We start from the raw sequence: 18791 nt of genomic DNA, 5'->3' as shown, positions 1-18791 counted from the left end.
GAAGTCAACCGGGACTGTTTTGCGGTCCATGAACGGACAATGCATGGTGCATTATTGTAGAGTAGAACTTACAACACATGTCGCATTGTTTCATGCTGGAGGATGAAGCTCTCGTTTCTTGTCCTGTTGACGTCCTCATAGCTGTCATAAGTGCCGCCGGGGACAACCACCGCCGCCACCGCCGGGAGGTCTCAATTTTAAATGGCCAGCTAAATGTGATGTGAAAGCCTTTCGACTTCTGTCCCTGCTGAAAGGATGCGGTCAAGTCATAGAAATAGCAGAATGACCAATGAACAGCAGTTGAACTGCTCCTGTGGGAATCCGTCCTGATGCATGCAGTCGTTACCACACAATGATATTAGCAAAGAATTGTTCCAACGGTTGGAACCGGCAATTTCGGGTTGGTAACTGTTCCTGGTCATTGTTGGTGCAATCGAAAGAGTTGCCAGCAAATCGATATGTGTATGATGCTCGTCTCTGAAGAGGGGTGCAACATCACCTACATATTCAACGTGATGTAAATGTTCAAGGCTGATGCTGGGTGTACGTGTGGTTCTGGGCTCAGGGCCTGACCGGAACATCCGATGACTTTTGGTTTGCTGAATGGGCTAGGCATTTAATTCTGGGATGAATTAGTTAGTTGGTGTGGAAAGAACTCGGTCAAAACCAGGACAGGAATGAAATAAATGCTTCATTACGTGTTGGGAATTGCATGAAAATAGCCTTATGTTCAGAAATCTTTTTTTAACCATGCTTTAATTTTTCGGAACCATCCAAAATTTCACACTAAAATGATCTCTGAATGAAAAAAAAAAATATGTGCAAGTGAATCTGTTTGCCGATCATAGCCGTTCATCGTCACCCGCAACAGACACGAACGACGAAACAAAAAGAAACGTAAAAAGTAACTTTTTCAAAACTTTTTTTGTGAAATCGTGATAATTTGTGATGGTTACAAGCAAACTTGTTATGTTTATAAATCAAATTTTTGTAATTGTTTGCTCTTGAACATTGTTACACTCTTAAAACTAACCCTGCAAAGTTAGAAAAAAATTCGACATTTTAAAATGGAAAATTTGGTTCTAATTGAAAAATTTACCCTTCTGGGTTGATGAAGATTTGAAAAGTAAATAAAATTTCTCTTAGAATGAAATGTTCTCATTTTTCTTACAATTGAGTAACGAAAAATGGCAGGTTTATTAAAACTTTTATAGTTTTTTTTTCGATGAAAAATACGTATTTTTTTAATTTTGAGTACGTTATCAGATCGGGCGTCCAATTTAAAAAATATACTTTTGACAACAAATTTCCATCTCATCACGGCTGCAAATTATTGAAAACACGTATTTTTTCGAGTACCGTAATCCGGGGTGATATTGATAGGATTTCAATTTAATCTTGGAATATTTTCCAAGTGTTAAGGTTTTTCTCGAGATTATTATTTCTAAAACATGTGCTACGGTAGGCCACACAAGGTCCATGCACTATTTTTGAAAAAAAAGTTTTTTCAATAGTGCCTTAAAAAATAGTTTCGTTGAAAATTTTTATTTTGAATTCCGGGGTAACTTTGATAGTCATAGTTTTCTTGTTTAAATCAGATCGAAGGTGTAAAGTTGTTATTTTTAAGTGAAATTTACCATCGCTAAGGTATTTTAAACGGTTTTTTAAAAAGACGGTAACGAGTATAGACGGTAAAGAAAAAAAAAATTAAATTTAGTAAACTTAGTTTATAAGCATTTAAATAAAACAATTATAACTTTTAGGTTGGTTAAAAGTCATAATTTTGCCTGAAATGCAATTAAACTAGTTTTGTTTATAAAATTATCGATTCATATGGCATTATGAACTAAATTCGAAACACAAATCAAAAGTTTTCACGTTTTATAAGAAATTTGTTCTGTTTCAAAAACACAAAATATTTATTATTTAGGTAATTCTCTACCAACTCACACGAAATCGGGAAAAGTTGCCCCGACCCCTCTTCGATTTGCGTTACTTTTATCCCTGATCACGAATCCGAGGTCCGTTTTTTGATATCTCGTGACGGAGGAGCGGTACGGCCCCTTCCATTTTTGAACATGCGAAAAAAGAGGTGTTTTTCAATCATTTGCAGCCTGAAACGGTGATGAGATCGAAATTGGGGGTCAAAGGGACTTTTATGTAAAATTAGACGCCCGTTTTGATGGCGTACTCAGAATTCCGAAAAAACGCATTTTTCATCGAAAAACACTAAAAAAGTTTTAAAAATTCTCCCATTTTCCGTTACTCGACTGTAAAAATTTTTGGAACATGTCATTTTAAGGAAAATTTAATGTTCTTTTCGAATCTACATTGACCCAGAAGGGTCATTTTTTCATTTATAACAAAATTTTTCATTTTTAAATTTCGTGTTTTTTCTAACTTTGCAGGATTATTTTTTAGAGTATAACAATGTTCTATAAAGTTGTAGAGCAGACAATTACAAAAATTTTGACATAGAAACATAAAATGGAAGGGGTCAAACCGCCCCTCCGTCACGAGATATCAAAAAACGGACCTCGGATTCGTGATCAGGGACAAAAGTAACCCCTTAGGACAAAGTTTCACGCAAATCGAAGAGGGGTCAGGGCAACTGCTGTGTGAGTTGGCGGAGAATTACCCAGTTAACTAACTATTTAAACTTTTCAAAATTTTATGAAAACTTCTTCTTGAAATACTTTGAACACTTTTCTACCATGGTCAGTATGATTCCATTGCATTTCATACGTATTTAACCTTCCTACGGTATTGGGGTCCTTTTTGAGAATTAAATTTGCCATAACTTTTGCTATAAATTTATACTATAAATTTAAAGTCTAAAAAAATCAAGGCTCTGGCATGGCCTTGATTTTTTTAGACTTTAAATTTATAGTATAAAATACACGTTTCACAAAACAAATAAACCTCGGAAGATCCCTAGGGGAGTGTCTATAACAAAGTTTCTTTAGGTATTGGGGTCCTTTTCGACCCCAAACTTTAAAAAATCGGCAAAAATCCAGTTTTTGACCGATTTCAGTTTTCAGTTGGTCACAATTGAAAGCTTAGAACGTCTTCTTTTTTAAACCGACCTGGAAACCCGGATTTGGTCACTGCGGCCACCAAGAATCGGCTACAACCGAAAAAAGACCTTTATGAGACCCTAAATTTGACGACCTGTATCTCCGGCAAATTTCAACCAATCAGGACGCTCCGGGTTGCATTCGACCACAAATATTAATATCAGAGCCAGGTGGCCTACCGGTTCCGGAAATTCGGAACATCCGAAAAGTTCCCATGATAATTGGAATTGATCCATAAAACTAACTAAAAACACAATACACGATTGCCAGAACCAATCTGGAATGTTAGTGGAAACTTCCGGGTAACCTGGAAACGGTTCTTGGGTACCCGATGAATGACCAACTTAATTTTTTTTATTGAAAATCCATCATGTTGCATATCAAAATTCATGAAATTGAAATATATGAAAATCTACGGTCATGACGTTGTCGCTGACCCATTCTGGCCAATCTGGAACCAGTTACCGGTAACCCGTTTGGGACACTTCCGGAATATAAATAAACCAAACCCTATCATCCGACATATCATTCAATTCCATTAAGTTTGATAAGACGGATGATAGGGTTTCTCTCATATTCCGGGAGTGTCCCCAAAGTGCCACCGGGAACCAGTTCCAGAATAGATCAGCGGACAACGGCATGATCGTATCTTTCAATTTCATGAAGTTTGATATGTCGGATGAAAGGGTTTCTCTCATATTCCGAAAGTGTCCTCAAGGGTCACTGCTTAAATTTTAAAGTAATCGCAGTTTTAGTGAAAAATGCGTTTTTTTTTGCCGGTGACGACATTTTCACGGGTTACTATCCTAAGCTGAGATGTGGACTACCTTTCAACAGTTGATTAATTCAAATTTGGGAACAGAGTTTGCGGGTGCTAAATGAATCGAGTAAATCTACTAAAGGAAAAAAGTTACAAAATAACTTTCGAAATAGCTAATAGGTGGGGGATAATAAGAGGAGCGTTTATTATTCTAGTATCACAGCTCAAGGGGACATCCGCTGCAGCAGAGGGTTGACTGAGGTGGCGCATCCCATCCAGAACTTCGGTAGCACTCGCAGAAGATGTTTATAAAATCATAACTCCGAAACGTTTTAATGGATGTTCGCAATTTTTGGATATGTTATGTAAAATATTACAAGGAATCAGGGAAAAATATTTTCAGACATGAGCTCTTTGGACCCGAGACCTTGAAGTCGGCAAATGAAATTTTCATAGGACCTTTTCAAATATTCAGCTAGTTTTTTTTTTACCTCAACGTATTTTTCCTCAAAAGTCCAACTAATAACCATTCTTTTGAATTGTAGCACTCCAAAATTGGTTCAGCCGATCCGGAGATATGATGAAAAATATGGTTTTTGCAAAAATCGACGAAAAACGCAACTTTTTGGGTCAGTGATAACATCGCGATTTCAGAGATATCGCAATTTGAAAATGTTTAAGAGGCAGTATTTGTAGATTCTGCTCGGTTTGTTCTAGAGGTCGTATCGAGGTGCTCCGATTTGGATGAAACTTTCAGGGTTTGTTTGTCTATACATGAGATGAACTCATGCCAAATATGAGCCCTCTACGACAAAGGGAAGTGGGGTAAAACGGGCATTGAAGTTTGAGGTCCAAAAAACATGAAAAATCTTAAAATTGCTCGCATTTCCGTAAAACTTCATCAATTCCAACTCTCATAGATGCATTCGAATGGTCTTTTGAAGCCCTTCAAAATGTGCTATAGACATCCAGGATTGGTTTGACTTTTTCTCATAGCTTTTGCAAATTACTGTTAAAAATGGATTTTTTTAAAACCTTAATAACTTTTCCCAACAGCCTCCAACACCCATACTCCCATAGGTCAAAAGTTAGGGAATTTCATGGACTATAAGCCTACGGTATTAACTTTTTGGCCAATCGCAGTTTTTCTCATAGTTTTACGGTTTTTCTAGAACAAACATTTTACAACGTTAGTTTTTGCCCTGTAGACCGAGAAGACGGCACTTTTTGGTCTCAATTTTGTCATATTCGGAATCCTCGGACAATTTCACGTAAGTTAGAAGTATTGGAGTTGTAATATTTCTTTAAAAAATAATTAAATAAAACATTTTTGAAAAAAGAAAAAGATCTTATTAACCCTATGACCAATACGTCAAATGCTGTATCAAGTAGGCGAAAACCTGTTTTACCCCCAATCCAACAAATTGTTAAAAAATATTTTAATTTATTCTAAACGGCAATTTTTCCAATCAAATTTACAACTCCAATACTTCTAACTTACGTGAAATTGTCCGAGGATTCCGAATATGACAAAATTGAGACCAAAAAATGCCGCTATGGAGACCTACAGGGCAAAAACTAACGTTGTAAAATGTTTGTTGTAGAAAAATCGAAAAACTATGAGAAAAACTGCGATTGGCCAAAAAGTTAATACCGTAGGCTTATAGTCCATGAAATTCCCTAACTTTTGACCTATGGGAGTATGGGTGTTGGAGGCTGTTGGGAAAAGTTATTAAGGTTTTAAAAAAAATCCATTTTTAACAGTAATTTGCAAAAGCTATGAGAAAAAGTCAAACCAATCCTGGATGTCTATGGCACATTTTGAAGTGCTTCAAAAGACCATTCGAATGCATCTAAGAGAGTTGGAATTGATGAAGTTTTACAGAAATGCGAGCAATTTTAAGATTTTTCATGTGTTTTGGAACTCAAACTACAATGCCCGTTTTACCCCACTTCCCTTTGTCGTAAAGGGCTCATATTTGGCATGAGTTCATCTCATGTATAGACAAACAAACACTGAAAGTTTCATCCAAATCGGAGCACCTCGATACGACCTGTTTCACATCGGTGAAAAACTCGCTCTTAACTCCAATGCAATAAAAGGAGAAACTTTGGGGTGGTGCCAAACATGCGACGGAAGGACGGAAATCGAGATTCTTGCTTGTTTCGACGGTATCAACAGTCCAGTTTGTGCACGATTGAGAAGGAATGACCCTTAGCAGCAGCGGATGAAAGCATGTTCAAAATATTGGGATAATTTTTTTATGGCAAAAATTACAGATTTGATCAAATCGAGTTCCGTAAAATTTAAGGATCATCTAGTCATCCCTAAAAATCCCTGGAAAAAGAATCGTCTCGATAGGTCGAGTTATGCCCGGGAACCAGCGAGTTGAACCAGCAAGACTTGGGCGTCCGTGTAAGTTGGGCATGCGTTGGGAGTTCCAGTGTAAAGGAGCCGATGAATCGATTATTAAAAAAAAACCCCATTAAAAGATTTTAAAATCGTTCCTCAAATCCACGTGTCACAATATTTCAACATAATCAAACAGCTCACAACGATGTAACACCACCAGCAGTCAAACTTTAAGCGCTATCATCATCAGCTGTGTGTGTGCTCATCAACCGGGGAGTTGCTCAATTCCACTTGATTAAATCCCACCAGACGATGACATCCTCTTCCTGCACTCCGGCCACGTGGAAAAGGTGTGGTGCTGGGTGCCAACTTTTGAATCGAAACGGATGCCGTCTCCCAATTCGCGCCGCGCTCTAAATTTTCGTCACATTTTAACTTTGTTACACTCACAGCTGGCAACACTTCCGCCAACAACATAGTTGTTAGGACTGGGAAGAAATTTAACTTTTGCAACAAAGTTTAGTCTTTCTTGCCCAACTATCGCTAGAATGGAAATAGTTGGGTGCGGCAAATTTTCACGTGGTCTAACTTTAGTCACGAGTTTTGGGAGCCGCACTTACCGTTATTGGAAAACTCAAATCTGCAGTTTGCAGATTTGCTGCAGTTTGTGGAATGAAAACGGAAACTTTTTGCGACCACATATGGCCTCCTCCAATTTGAATTCATGTGATAACTTTTGATAAGGCAATTTAAAAAAGTATACCTCCAGCTTTGCCTACAATGGTGAGGAGAGCTAGTTTTCGTTAGCAAACTCAATTTGGCTGAAACTGCATTCAAATGCATGATAAACGCATCCAAAGTCCCCGTGGTCAATTGCCGTTTTGCGAAGCGAAATTGATTTTGAATTATGTTTGCCGTTGCATTTAGAGGCCATTTGAATGCAAATAGCAAACGATTAACGATTGTACTCCTGCGCGTGGTCACTAACTAGTTTCGCGAGTGCGTGTTGATTTAATGCAACGGCGTTAAGTCGCCGACGAGCCACGAATTCATAATCCAATTTCCTGCCTCGGTGGGTAGAGTGAGTGCCTTATGAGTTATTGTGTGCACCGTGAATCACGTTTTGCAATTGAATTTGACCATTAGCATCTTATTAGGGGAAAACAATGAAGGCGTTTAAACAACAACAACAAGGTTTGAAACCGTCCCTCAAAAAGTTAGATATATTACTAAAATTATTTAGAGAAAAATTAAAAAATCAAACAGGATAAAAATGTTGATCCGCCACCAATCCATAATATTACATACTACCCGTTTCATAGAATCACAGCATGGATGGCTAGTCGATATGAATTTACAATTTAATTAAATTACATTCTCACTTGATTCTTTATTAAGATGTAACAACATTTGAGGACCTGGCGCTTTGACTTTAAAGATTAAATTGTTTTTTTTTTTTTTTTTCAAAAACTTATGCAGCCCGGGAGCATGTTGACAGTTCCCATACAAACTGAGCGTACCTCTTGTTGTAGGCCCAGTGGGCCCAAGATGGTGGCCTTTGATATTTTCTAGCCAAACATTTGAAAATTACGAATAGTTCAAATAAATAAAATTTTGGCGACAAAATAAGCAGTCTGGAACGTGGCCTGGAATCATTTTCTAAAAAAACAACTTGTTAACCTTCCTACGGTATTGGGGTCCTTTTCGGCCTTTTTGAAAATTAAATTTGCCATAACTTTTGCTATATATATGCTAAAGCCTTGAAATTTTCTGACATTAAATTTATAGTATATTTCACAAAACAAACAAACCTTGGACGAACCCTAGGGGAGCGTCCATAAAAAAAAGTTACTTTAAAGGTATTGGGGTCCTTTTCGATCCAAACTTAAAAAAATCGTCAAAAATCCAGTTTTTGACCCATTCCGGTTCTTTTAGTCACAAATGAAAGCTGTCCCCTTTCCGAAAACCGGATTTACCAACCAGTGTCTCCGGCAAATTTCAACCAATCAGGTTTCTCCGGGTTGCATTCGACAGGTATTTACCTGTACTTTGACCACAAATACTAATATCAGGGCCAGGTGACCTGCCGGTTCCGGAAATCCGGAACATCCGAAAAGTTCATGTTTTACTGTTTTTCACATATATGTGATACCAATACTCTCATGATAGTTGAAATTGATCCATAAAACTTACTAAAAACACAATACACGATTGCCAGAACCACTCTGGAGTGTTAGTGGCCACTTCCGGGTAACCTGGAACAGGTTTGCGGGTATCCGATAAACGGCCAACTTGACTTTTTTGGTGAAAACCCATCATGTTGCACATCAAACTCCATGAAATTGAAAGATATGTCCATCTTTGGTAATGCCGTTGTTCACTGAGCCATCCTGGCAAATCTGGAACCGGTTACCGGTGGCCCCTTGGGAACACTTCCGGAATATGAGAGAAACCCTACCATCTGACATATCAAACTTCATGAAATTGAAAGATATGTCAATCTACGGTAATGCCGTTGTTCCCTGATCCATACTGGCAATTCTGGAACTGGTTCCCGGTATATGAGAGAAACCCTATCATTCGACATATCATATGTCTATACAAAACAGCTGCCAAATTTGTATGGAAAATTTTATGGACAAACTAACACTTGTAGCCCCAACGGGGTCAAAAAAGTTGGAAATGCAACTTTACCTGCTCTTTGAACCGTTGGAAAAAAAGTTGGAAATGCTTTTTTCATTGTTACTAAGGGTAGACGCATCTGTTTTGGATCCAACTTGTTGAAGGTGATTTTTGACATCCTTCCGGATCGAATGGAACAAGAATCATTCAAATCGGTTGAGTGCATTTCCAACTTTTTTGACCTTCTTTGTGCTTCGCGTAAGTTTTGACCCCGTTGGTGCTACAAGTGCTAATGATGCAAAATGGCTTCATTGGGCATACGGAAGGCACCAAAAAAGTTTCAGTCGGATTAAAAAAAAACAAAAATTAAATTTTAAAAAGATCTATTTCGTAGAGAATTGCTCCATTATTCAAAATGTTATAGAATTTATAACACTACCGCTGTTAAAGTCAACTTTTTCTTCACTATCTTCTGGCATAACTTGCTGCTACTGCAGAAATGATCGAGGCTGGCGTCGCGACGCTCATGCAACCAAGCAAGCTGATGGTGTTGCCAGAAGCGCTTAAAAAATGTTGATGTTTTAAGGGGCGGTGTTATAAATTCTGTATCATTTCAAATAGTGGACAAATAATTTAGCACTCTTGGGCAAAGTTGTTGCCTGAAATAAGGACTATGAGCTCATGAGATTTTTGAAAAATGCAAAAATCGTTAAGGGGCTCAAAACTGGCAAAACCCAAAACGCACCGATTTTACGGGTTAAATCCCATTTAAAATTCAAAGTCAAAGCGCCAGGTCCTGTCGCAACCAATCAAGCTCATATTTGGGATTCGGGTTCAGTACACCTAGGGGATCATGCCCTGAAATGCCTGCATAATTGACCCGTTTTGTTACATTCTATTATTTATATTTAAATCTTAATTGAAAATTTCGACCAGACTGAAGCGTAATAGGCGAAAGTCCATAAATTAAGTTTTATGAGTTTTCTCAACCAGGTTTTAAGATCAGTTGGAAATGGTTGACTGCCAATGAGCTGCTACTCCGTTGTTGACAGATCAGCTGAAGTTAAACAATGAATCAAAAATGATGTTTGGGAGCCAAGCATCGTTCACTGTTTAACCTCTAAAGATCCCGACTTTATTAGTCAGGGCATTCGTGTAAATACAATGTCCCATCCCAGAGGGTTCCGGAGTACCAACCAAAAATCTTGGAGCGTATGGTGGTGTGTCCCCACGCTTCTTCCTCCCCTGTCGATTCAGAATTGTGTTGTTGTTCGAACACTCAGTGCTCAAACTCAACCCAATTACGAGTCATCTCTGCGATACGGCTTAACGCAGTAGGCCTGGCCGCTTTAACGGTTGAGATGTTTCAATGCATTTCTAATGCAATGGCGCACTACAAACGTTAATAAATGACAAGAAGAGTGCTAGGCGTCATCTAACCTAAGGCACTCTCCAGGATCCCTTCGAAAGATTGGCTACGCTAGGGTCTGATTAGATTAGATTAGATTAGATGAAGATCCCGAATTTATTAGTCAGTACCGGCGCCCTCCCAAAAAACCTGCAATTCAACAAAAGGGAAGAATGTTAGTCCGATAGTTGAAGTTGCAGACTCATCATGCACATAGCTTTTCGCTGTAATACCTGTTTACAAGGTATTGGCTTTTCTATGCCTTTAGAGCTACGATGCTATGGGAGGATTTTCATAATAGACACGCCGAAGAGCCTTCCAAGCCAAGATGCTATGGGAAGGTCTTCAGTGATTTCAATATCTGATACATAGAAATTTTGCTCCACTTGACAATCCAAAATGCCAGCGTGTCTTCCGACTCAGATGACATATAATGACCCAAATAAATTGCCTACAAAAATCATAAATGAGATAAACGTCTATTTTAAGAATGATGCATTATGCATTCATTTCACGTAGTATTGCATCAATCAGCGTGAAGCATTCAAAACGCTAGGATCTGAACCAATCCAAACTCAAACAGTAACGAACGAGCAAGGATGCGCAAATATTCCAATTTAACACCTCGAATGCGTCTCGAGTGCCAAAGTTGGCTCGTCCCGAATTGATATATTGGCTAGCGCTGCGCATTGGAAATGGCCAACCGGGAGAGTGATATAGGTCCAACCAAAGATCCTACTTCTACGAATCGAAATTGCGGCGCGTTTTATGATTTAACGCTTGGAAACGCGGAATCCACACCGTCGAAATGAAACCCCCGGAGCGCAATTTGGCGAATTTGATACCCGCTGGATGCCGGTGGCCGGAATGCAATCCGGTGGCCACTTCTGCGGTTTTTGGATCCACCGTCGAGTGCCAGTCGTGCCAGTTTGCAGTTAATCATCGCACCTCGTTTGATTGACCTTGGTCCAGGTCACGTCAGGATCTGTCAGAGTGGCAACGACTCGGTTCGGGGCTGCCACAGTGGCAACCCTGGTGAGTGTCAGTTTATTGGACAACTGGGGGATGATTTGGAGTGGATTTTGGTCCACTCACGAATTAAAGAAATGTATTTGAAGGTAACACAGTCCAACAAGATTTTGTCTCTGAGACGAGTATATGTGTTCCTAGTAAAATTTTGTCTGCTGAATCCGAATCCGGGTCCCGAATTGCTCCAAATGGTCTCAATTTTGAGATACACCCGTTTGAAATGTTAGTTTAGGCCAGAATTAGCTACTTTGTCGACTATTTTACAAAAGAACTATTGAATAAACAAATAAACCAATACATGTTTCTTAAAGTTCACGTTTTCCCCTTTCTGAAACATCCCTGGTTTTTAAAATTTGATTGTTTCTACGCATACTTATAACCATTTTTAAATTATATTTTCAGTTGGTTATCATTCAAGTTTTCCAACTTGCATGCAAGTCAAATTCTAATTTTAAAATGGCTATAAATATGCGAAGAAACAATCAAATTTTAAAATCCAAGGGTGTTTCAGAAAGGGGAAAACGTGAACTTTAAGATACATTTACTGGTTTATTTGTTTTTTCAATAGTTCTTTTGTAAAATAGTCGACAAAGTAGCTAATTTTGGCCTGAACTAACATTTCAAGCGGGTGTATCTCAAAATTGGGACCATTTGGAGCAATTCTGGACCCGGATTCGGATTCAGCAGGCAAAAATCTACTAGGAACACATATTCTCGTCTCAGAGACAAGAAACATTTGATTTTTTGTTGAACTGTGTAATCAAACACGATATTGCAGATAATCAGTTTTCGACATCACATCTTTGAACACTTTGCAAACAATAATTTTTCAGCTTCAAAAAGTCAACAAATCCTCTTTCCCAAAAAAAAAAATCTCAACAAAAAACGCACTCATCCTGATCTGGGGGGATTTTCCGGTGAAACTACGCTCCTTGAAACAAATTGCAACCATCGCCGTCAACCAACCGTCGTCGTCGTCGTCGTTGTTGGAAAAATAAACAAAAGTTGCTGGGAAAATGGGAAAACTTTCCATTTATTGACATCTTCTTCGTACGGGTGGGAAGATGCCGCTCTGACGTTGAAAGTTTTCTCGTTTGTTTCAGCTCCAGCCGGTGCACGAATAAGTAGTCGTCTTCGTCAATGCATGCATCCCTGGAAGACAGGTTGGCTGGAGATTTACGACGTTACTTTGAAGGATGTGTTCATGTAAACGGCATCGTTGCAGATCTTAAGTTAAAAACTAGAATAATGGAATAATTACTGCTAAAAGTAGTAGACTTTTCCCACAGGGATGTTCCGAGAGGGGACATGCACTGAACCATACTAGGTTAAGGAATTTTATGTTTTGAAGAAAAAATACCTTGACTTGATTAAAAGTTTCGATTCTAAAGCTAACTTGTTTCTCTTTCCATAAAATTAAAATAGCAGAAAATAATTCCAGCAAATTAATGCAAATCCAAACATAATTGGAAACCAAGTCAAGTCTGTAGCTGATAGGGGTTTGATTTATTAAAACACGTACCGTAACATGCAAACCTTAAAATTATAATTATATCAGGAAAGCAATGTTTTGTACACTACTGCAGCGGAAAATCCTGCCCCTAGGCCTAGGAATGTTTTCAGGTGGCTGGCCACACTCTGCTCTCGACCACGATACGGCGGCGGTGGCGGCGGGGCGTCTTTTTTCCGCGAACAAATAACAAGGTGTAGTAACAAAACTGTGGCGGACAAAATAAGCAGCAGCAGTAGCACACGTGAATTATTACACGCACCCGTGGCATGTTCCGAGCCAGACCTAGAACAGCACGGTCAGGTTTAACCTAGTGCCAATATATCACGTGGTGGTCACCGCGCGACATCGCGTTACTATAGCCGTAGGTTGAGATGCCCCCACGGCAGATTTAGACGGTTTTGTTAGGTTAGGAGAATTCACTTGGCCACCAAAACTACGCGTTTTTGGATCAGAGATATGCTGTTGCTGTCGCTTTAGAGGGACGTCCAATAACGACGCGATGAGATTATCACAATTGTTTTCCAAAGAAAGTATAAATTTCAAATTACGTTGAAAAAAATCATCTAACAAATTCTCGGCTTTCAATGTATCAATTTGAACTTTTCTTTTAAATTTCAAAGTGTCAATAAGGCCAAAATTTATTTGTCCTTGCTTGTAAACAAGAAATCCATGGATCAATGATTGCTTTGGAAATACACCATAGTCTTGATTTACACAACGAAATGGGGGTTTTTAAATCGAGAATCGGATGACCCAGGACATCCCAACACATCAGTAAAGTAGTCTACCATACTCACTGAAGCTATGCGGGTATGTTCCAGGGTCAAAATCCGTCGACCTCTTGCTTGTTACGGCGGTAGACCCACCGGTCTTGACTCCAGGGAGTCCTTGGATGACTCAGATCATCCCAATAAGTGGTTACAACAATACACTGTAGCCTACCGCCCTCACTGAAGCTGTCTGGGTAGGATCCGTTGTCAAAATTTTGAAGCTTCGACTTGTTTCTTCGGTTAGCCTGCTGCACAAAACTTCCGGAAGTTTCGGATGGACTAGAACATCCCAGGTGTTCCAAACCCATGCTAAAATGTTTTAATAACATAACTCAACAAAATACAATTGATTCATTTTGAAAATTCTCCAACAAATTACGAAGTCCCAAAGATTCTTAATTTAAGTCATATTCCGTAAACTGGGGTCAATCGGGACACATGGGGCGAATTGGGACAGCAGATTTAACCATGTTGGAGCACAATATTTTGATTTTTCTGGTTGGTTTCGGTTAGAACAGACTCAGGCCAACAAAATGTGTACATCCATCTCCAAATTTAAAAGCTTTAAGTGCTCTAAAAACTGCTGTCCCTATTCAGACTGTAGTCCCGACTCACCCCAGATTACGGTTCTCAATTTAAGTCATGGACATTCTCATTTTAAGTCATGACTTAAAAAAAGTTGCGTAAATCAAGAATCGTTTAAAAAAAGGTGACTTAAAAAAATAATATGGTGTATTCTCTACACGGCGAAAAAAGAGTTCCCAAAATCGTGAACAAGCGTTCATGAATTTGGGAACCACGAACAAAGTGTTTAAATTCCATGGTAAGTTTTTGAAAAAGCTCCTGTGGTCTAATGGTTACAGGTTTCGCTTTATGAGCGGAAGGTCGTGGTTTCAAACCCACATGGCTCGGCACATCCTTTCCCCTGTACTCTTCACATGTATTAGGACCAACTGTTCTCTGTATAACTGCCCTGCAGAGCTCCACGGCCCGATCGAAAAAAGTGCTTTGAAGGGACGAGTTTTTCAGAAACCAGAATCTAAGGGCTAGGTGGGTATAAGTAAACGTAAAATGTGCACTTCGGTTCTAGCGATACATTTGGACAGTACAGAGTGGAAAAGGCAGAGCCAAAGAGGATTGAAAAAACATTCAAACCTCTTCGGCGGCGAAGTTACGGCAGTGGATCGCTCGACACACTCGCTCAACAATAGCGTGTGTGCGTGTCTCATCTGCCTAATAACAGAAGAAGCCTTTGTGATTCTATAAATAGAATTGCAAGTCCGCAATAGATCTAATTCCTGGTCGCAGTGGATAGTGGCATCGAACAAAAAAAAAATGGCATTTGAACACTTTGCTCGTGGTTCCCAATTTCATGAACGCTTGTTCACGATTTTGGGAACTCTTTTTTCTCCGTGTACATTTAAGCCCCAATTTTGTCTCCTCAAGGAAAGGGGATCCATCGCCAAAACGTGAGATAGTTCGCTAAAACTAGCGAAAAACAGTTTTTTCAGGCTGAAGAAATATTACCTGCAATCGCTATTTATTTATTTTTATTTTTTTGCTGACTTGGAAACCGATCAAAATTTAAAAAATTACTGATACATATTGAAAGCATGTTTGCTGTTTGCGGGATCACTTTCGCTAAAATCAGCGGTTCGTTTTCGCTGAATCAGAAAGAGCTGCAGGTTTCCAAAATCAATCAAGAGATTATTCTGTTTCGGGAGACAATGCGCTGATACAGCGCATTTTTTCACTACCAACAGCAATTCAGCGTTTTATTACGCTGTCTTCTGTTTTTTTTTTACAGCGACAGTAGCTCGTGTCAAAATAAACCAGAAGGTTGTTCTGCTAGTTTTGGGAGAAACTTCACCAGTCCAACAACAATAACTTCAACAGTCCAGCGGTTGTTTACATTGGATTAGCGTTTGTTTTGCAGATTTCGTAACATACACAGCAAAAAATCCGATGGTTAAAATCGCATGAAAAAGCATGCACATCACCTTCGTCAAAAAGACACTTAATATTACACGCTGCATGAACAATTTTTGTAAACACAACAAAATGCTGCAACCGACGGGACTCAAACCCAGCACCTACAGTTAGGACTGGCGCCTTAGCCCACTCGGCCATCAGACCGATACAGAATGGAAAGGATAAACGCATATATGAGCTTGACATTTCGGTTAGGCAGGTTTCCCATAATGATAATGATAATGATTTCAGGGTGTAATATTACATAGAATTTCATTTAATAATGCAAAATTTATTATACACCCAGGCCTCTTACACGCAGCTGGATTACTACTTTATTTGCTGTGTAAACAATAAAAAATAACAGTACTGGAAGCTGTGACAAACGAAAACACAATAAATATTTGGAAAGTCAGATAGTTCTACAAGTTATAGTAATATTTCTCTATAAGTAAAAGATTGTTGAAAAAGTTTTCAAAACATAATTCTGTTTGTTTTGACATGTCTGCAAATAAATATCAACTCTGAGATGAGAATGAGAACTGCCATTTCTGCAGCTATCCCTTACAGTAAAATTTCTGCTTGAGTAGTGGAGAACTACGCGTGCTGTAAACAGCGAAAAGTTTCGCTAGATTTTCTGCTGTCAAAATGTTTGCCAATAGGGGAAATATACCCATTTAAATCCTGATAAGCGGTCGTGTTTGAATGATGCTGGATAAACTGGAGTGTTTCTTGCATTTGAAAAAAATATTTTCAAAATTTATTCTAATCAGACAAGAATGCATTGGGCCACGCTCATTTTTCTATTTTCAGCTTAGTACTTTTTTTCTTTTTCCTTCCAACGCTCTTTTGGGTCTGCTTGGTGCTGCCAATTGCCATAACATTTTAAACAAACACTCACGAAAAGTATTATTTATAGAGCAAGTTTCCTGGCATCACTGGCTCACTCCAACAGGCGTTGCTGGTGGTGTTGGTGGCCACTCTTTTGTTTTTTATGTGTCTTCGCTTCTCGCTCGGTTTTCTCTTCAGCCTTCGATTGGAATGGGTCGTCAAAAGTCAAACGTCAAAAGACTTGGCACGTTTGTTTTTTTGATGGCGCTTGCTAATTATTTACATGTTTCGGGATTATTTTTCAAGTGAGTGACTAACTAATGTTCAAAAGAACATGTTGCCGGTAGTTGGAAGCAATTCCATATCTTAAGCGCTTCGAAAACGTTAGCACGAGTGAAAAGATATTGAAGGCGACTTTCGTTAAGCAGTTAAGCTCTCATCTTGCGTGTGGGTGTGTGTGTGTGTGCCAACAAAATGATGAGAAATGGTCTCGCAACATAGAAATTATGATCAAAAGTGCAATAAATTTGATCTTTTTTATCAGTAAGAGGCATACATTTGCGTACTTACTCGAGGCGGTGTTGTTGCTGGTAAGTTTATAGCCTGAATAGTATTTTTGGAGCTCTAATCGAGCATCAAACTCTCCATATGACGAAGATAGGTGTTTGATTGGAAAGGGTATATTTCCCCTAATTAGCGAAAACAAACCAGCAGAACTAAGTTGCAGCGGCAGGTTTTCAGCGAAATTTTTTGAGAATTTGCTGATTTTATGGCCATCCCACTTAAGCTCACTTAAAACTGTCGAAAATATAATTACTAGGGTGGTTCACTTCCATAGCCTTCTCCGGCATGAAAAAGGTTAACAACCGCGAACTTTCTCCGAACTTCACTATCAACTAAAGGTTCAGGCTCGAGCGCGCCAGCGGCTCTTGATAGGCTTGACTCGCTGGTACTCCGATAGTTGTTGCTCCTGGAACCGGGTGTGGTCCGGGGTTGGGAGTTGCCAGCAGCAAATAATTTATGTACACCAGCACACCAGACGACAGCCAGCAATTGTGGCGGCATTGTCACGAAACGGGCCACTATCAGACCGGGAAGGCTGGAAGAGGGGGTAAGGTTACTCTGGCACAGGCCGTATGTAATTCCGGGTTGGCTCGACCTCGGCCTGTGTTATTTGGGTTAGAGTGAGAGAAAGAGAGAGGGAAGGTTCTGCAAAATTATCATTTGGAGACTGGCTTGTAGAAACTACAGTTGCACCCCGAGGCCACCACCAAGTTACACTTGGCAGGTTCTGGGGTGGCCACAGGTCCACCGGGTCTGGGCCCGGGCCAGGGACCTACTACAAGTGTAATTACAAATATGGCTCTAAGCGAGCATAGCGAACCCCGTAAATGAGCAAAGGGAATCAAATAAATTAACTGCAAAATAATGACTGCAATTATCACTTGACAATGAAATAAATAAACGGGAACAGTGCAGAAGTGAACGACCCCCTCCGGGACCGGTGATGAAAACCAACTAACCGGCTGTGGTGGAGTCTGTAACCAGCTGTGAATTTGGTGAAAGTGTGTAGTTTTTGAGCTATTGTGGGTTGAACTAATTTTGTGCAGAGAAAGGTTGCAATTTGCTAGTTACTGTCATTTGTTTCTATCAGGATTATTATAATTTAAGGTATTCTGAGAATGTTTTTTTAAACTCTGAATATTTGCCAAACAGTTGCGTTAACTTCACTTTCAAGTTTTCATGCCCGGAACAAAGTCAAATCTTTCAAAGCACCACAAACCACCCCGTTTTAAGGATTCACTTGCCGTCGCTCCTACCGGCTAATATATACAATCAACTGACAGCGGCGGAATTTAAACGAGGAAAATTTTTAATGACTTTATAATTGAATTTGCCCCCCCGGGTTGTTGTAGTGGCAACACGCTTTTCCGCGAAGAGGGCGCGCAACGCGGAAAACTACTTCCGCAGTCGCGGTTTTGCGCCGGGGCCCATCAACCCTCACCCGTCAAGGGCGGGCTGGGGGGGCTGGCGTATTTTTCCGGTGGGAGGAAAAAGTTATGAATTTGAAATTGCCGAATTCATTAGAATCCGATTAACCTCGCACTCACCAGCAGCAGTCAGTAGTGGCGCGGGAAATTTCGATGAAGAGGATGAGAAAGAATGGTTACAATTGGCCACGCAATGATAAACAATGCTGAATAAATTGGGCTGTGATTATGTTGACTTGGAAAATTTAACAGCTCTTGTTGTAAAATAATAATAAAAAGTACAAAGCTAAATAGATGTACCCTATATGCAGTAAATACAGAACACAATGTACGGAACACATTGAGTCCAAGCCGATACAGGCAGTGGCCAGCCAGGGCTTGCGAAATTTCGACTTTGTTTGTGATAGCTGACAGAGCACTCCAATCGTCTTCACCACGACAACCTGATTTTCACATTCTGCTTTCG

General features: G+C 39.5%; 1 protein-coding gene across 1 annotated transcript in view; it reads left to right on the top strand.

The window, feature by feature from the left end:
- Window positions 1-18398, top strand: part of LOC128092669 (uncharacterized) — a 35826-nt gene extending 17428 nt beyond the window's left edge. Inside the window, exon 6 of the mRNA XM_052706992.1 lies at window positions 18251-18398. Within this exon, the coding sequence (XP_052562952.1) occupies window positions 18251-18398 (148 nt within the window). The remainder of the gene's footprint in view (window positions 1-18250) is intronic.
- The last annotated feature ends 393 nt before the right edge of the window (window positions 18399-18791 follow it).

Source organism: Culex pipiens, chromosome 2 (assembly GCF_016801865.2).
Source record: "Culex pipiens pallens isolate TS chromosome 2, TS_CPP_V2, whole genome shotgun sequence".
Classification (NCBI taxonomy): Eukaryota; Metazoa; Arthropoda; class Insecta; order Diptera; family Culicidae; genus Culex; species Culex pipiens.
This window is presented reverse-complemented; position numbering and strand designations above follow the sequence as displayed.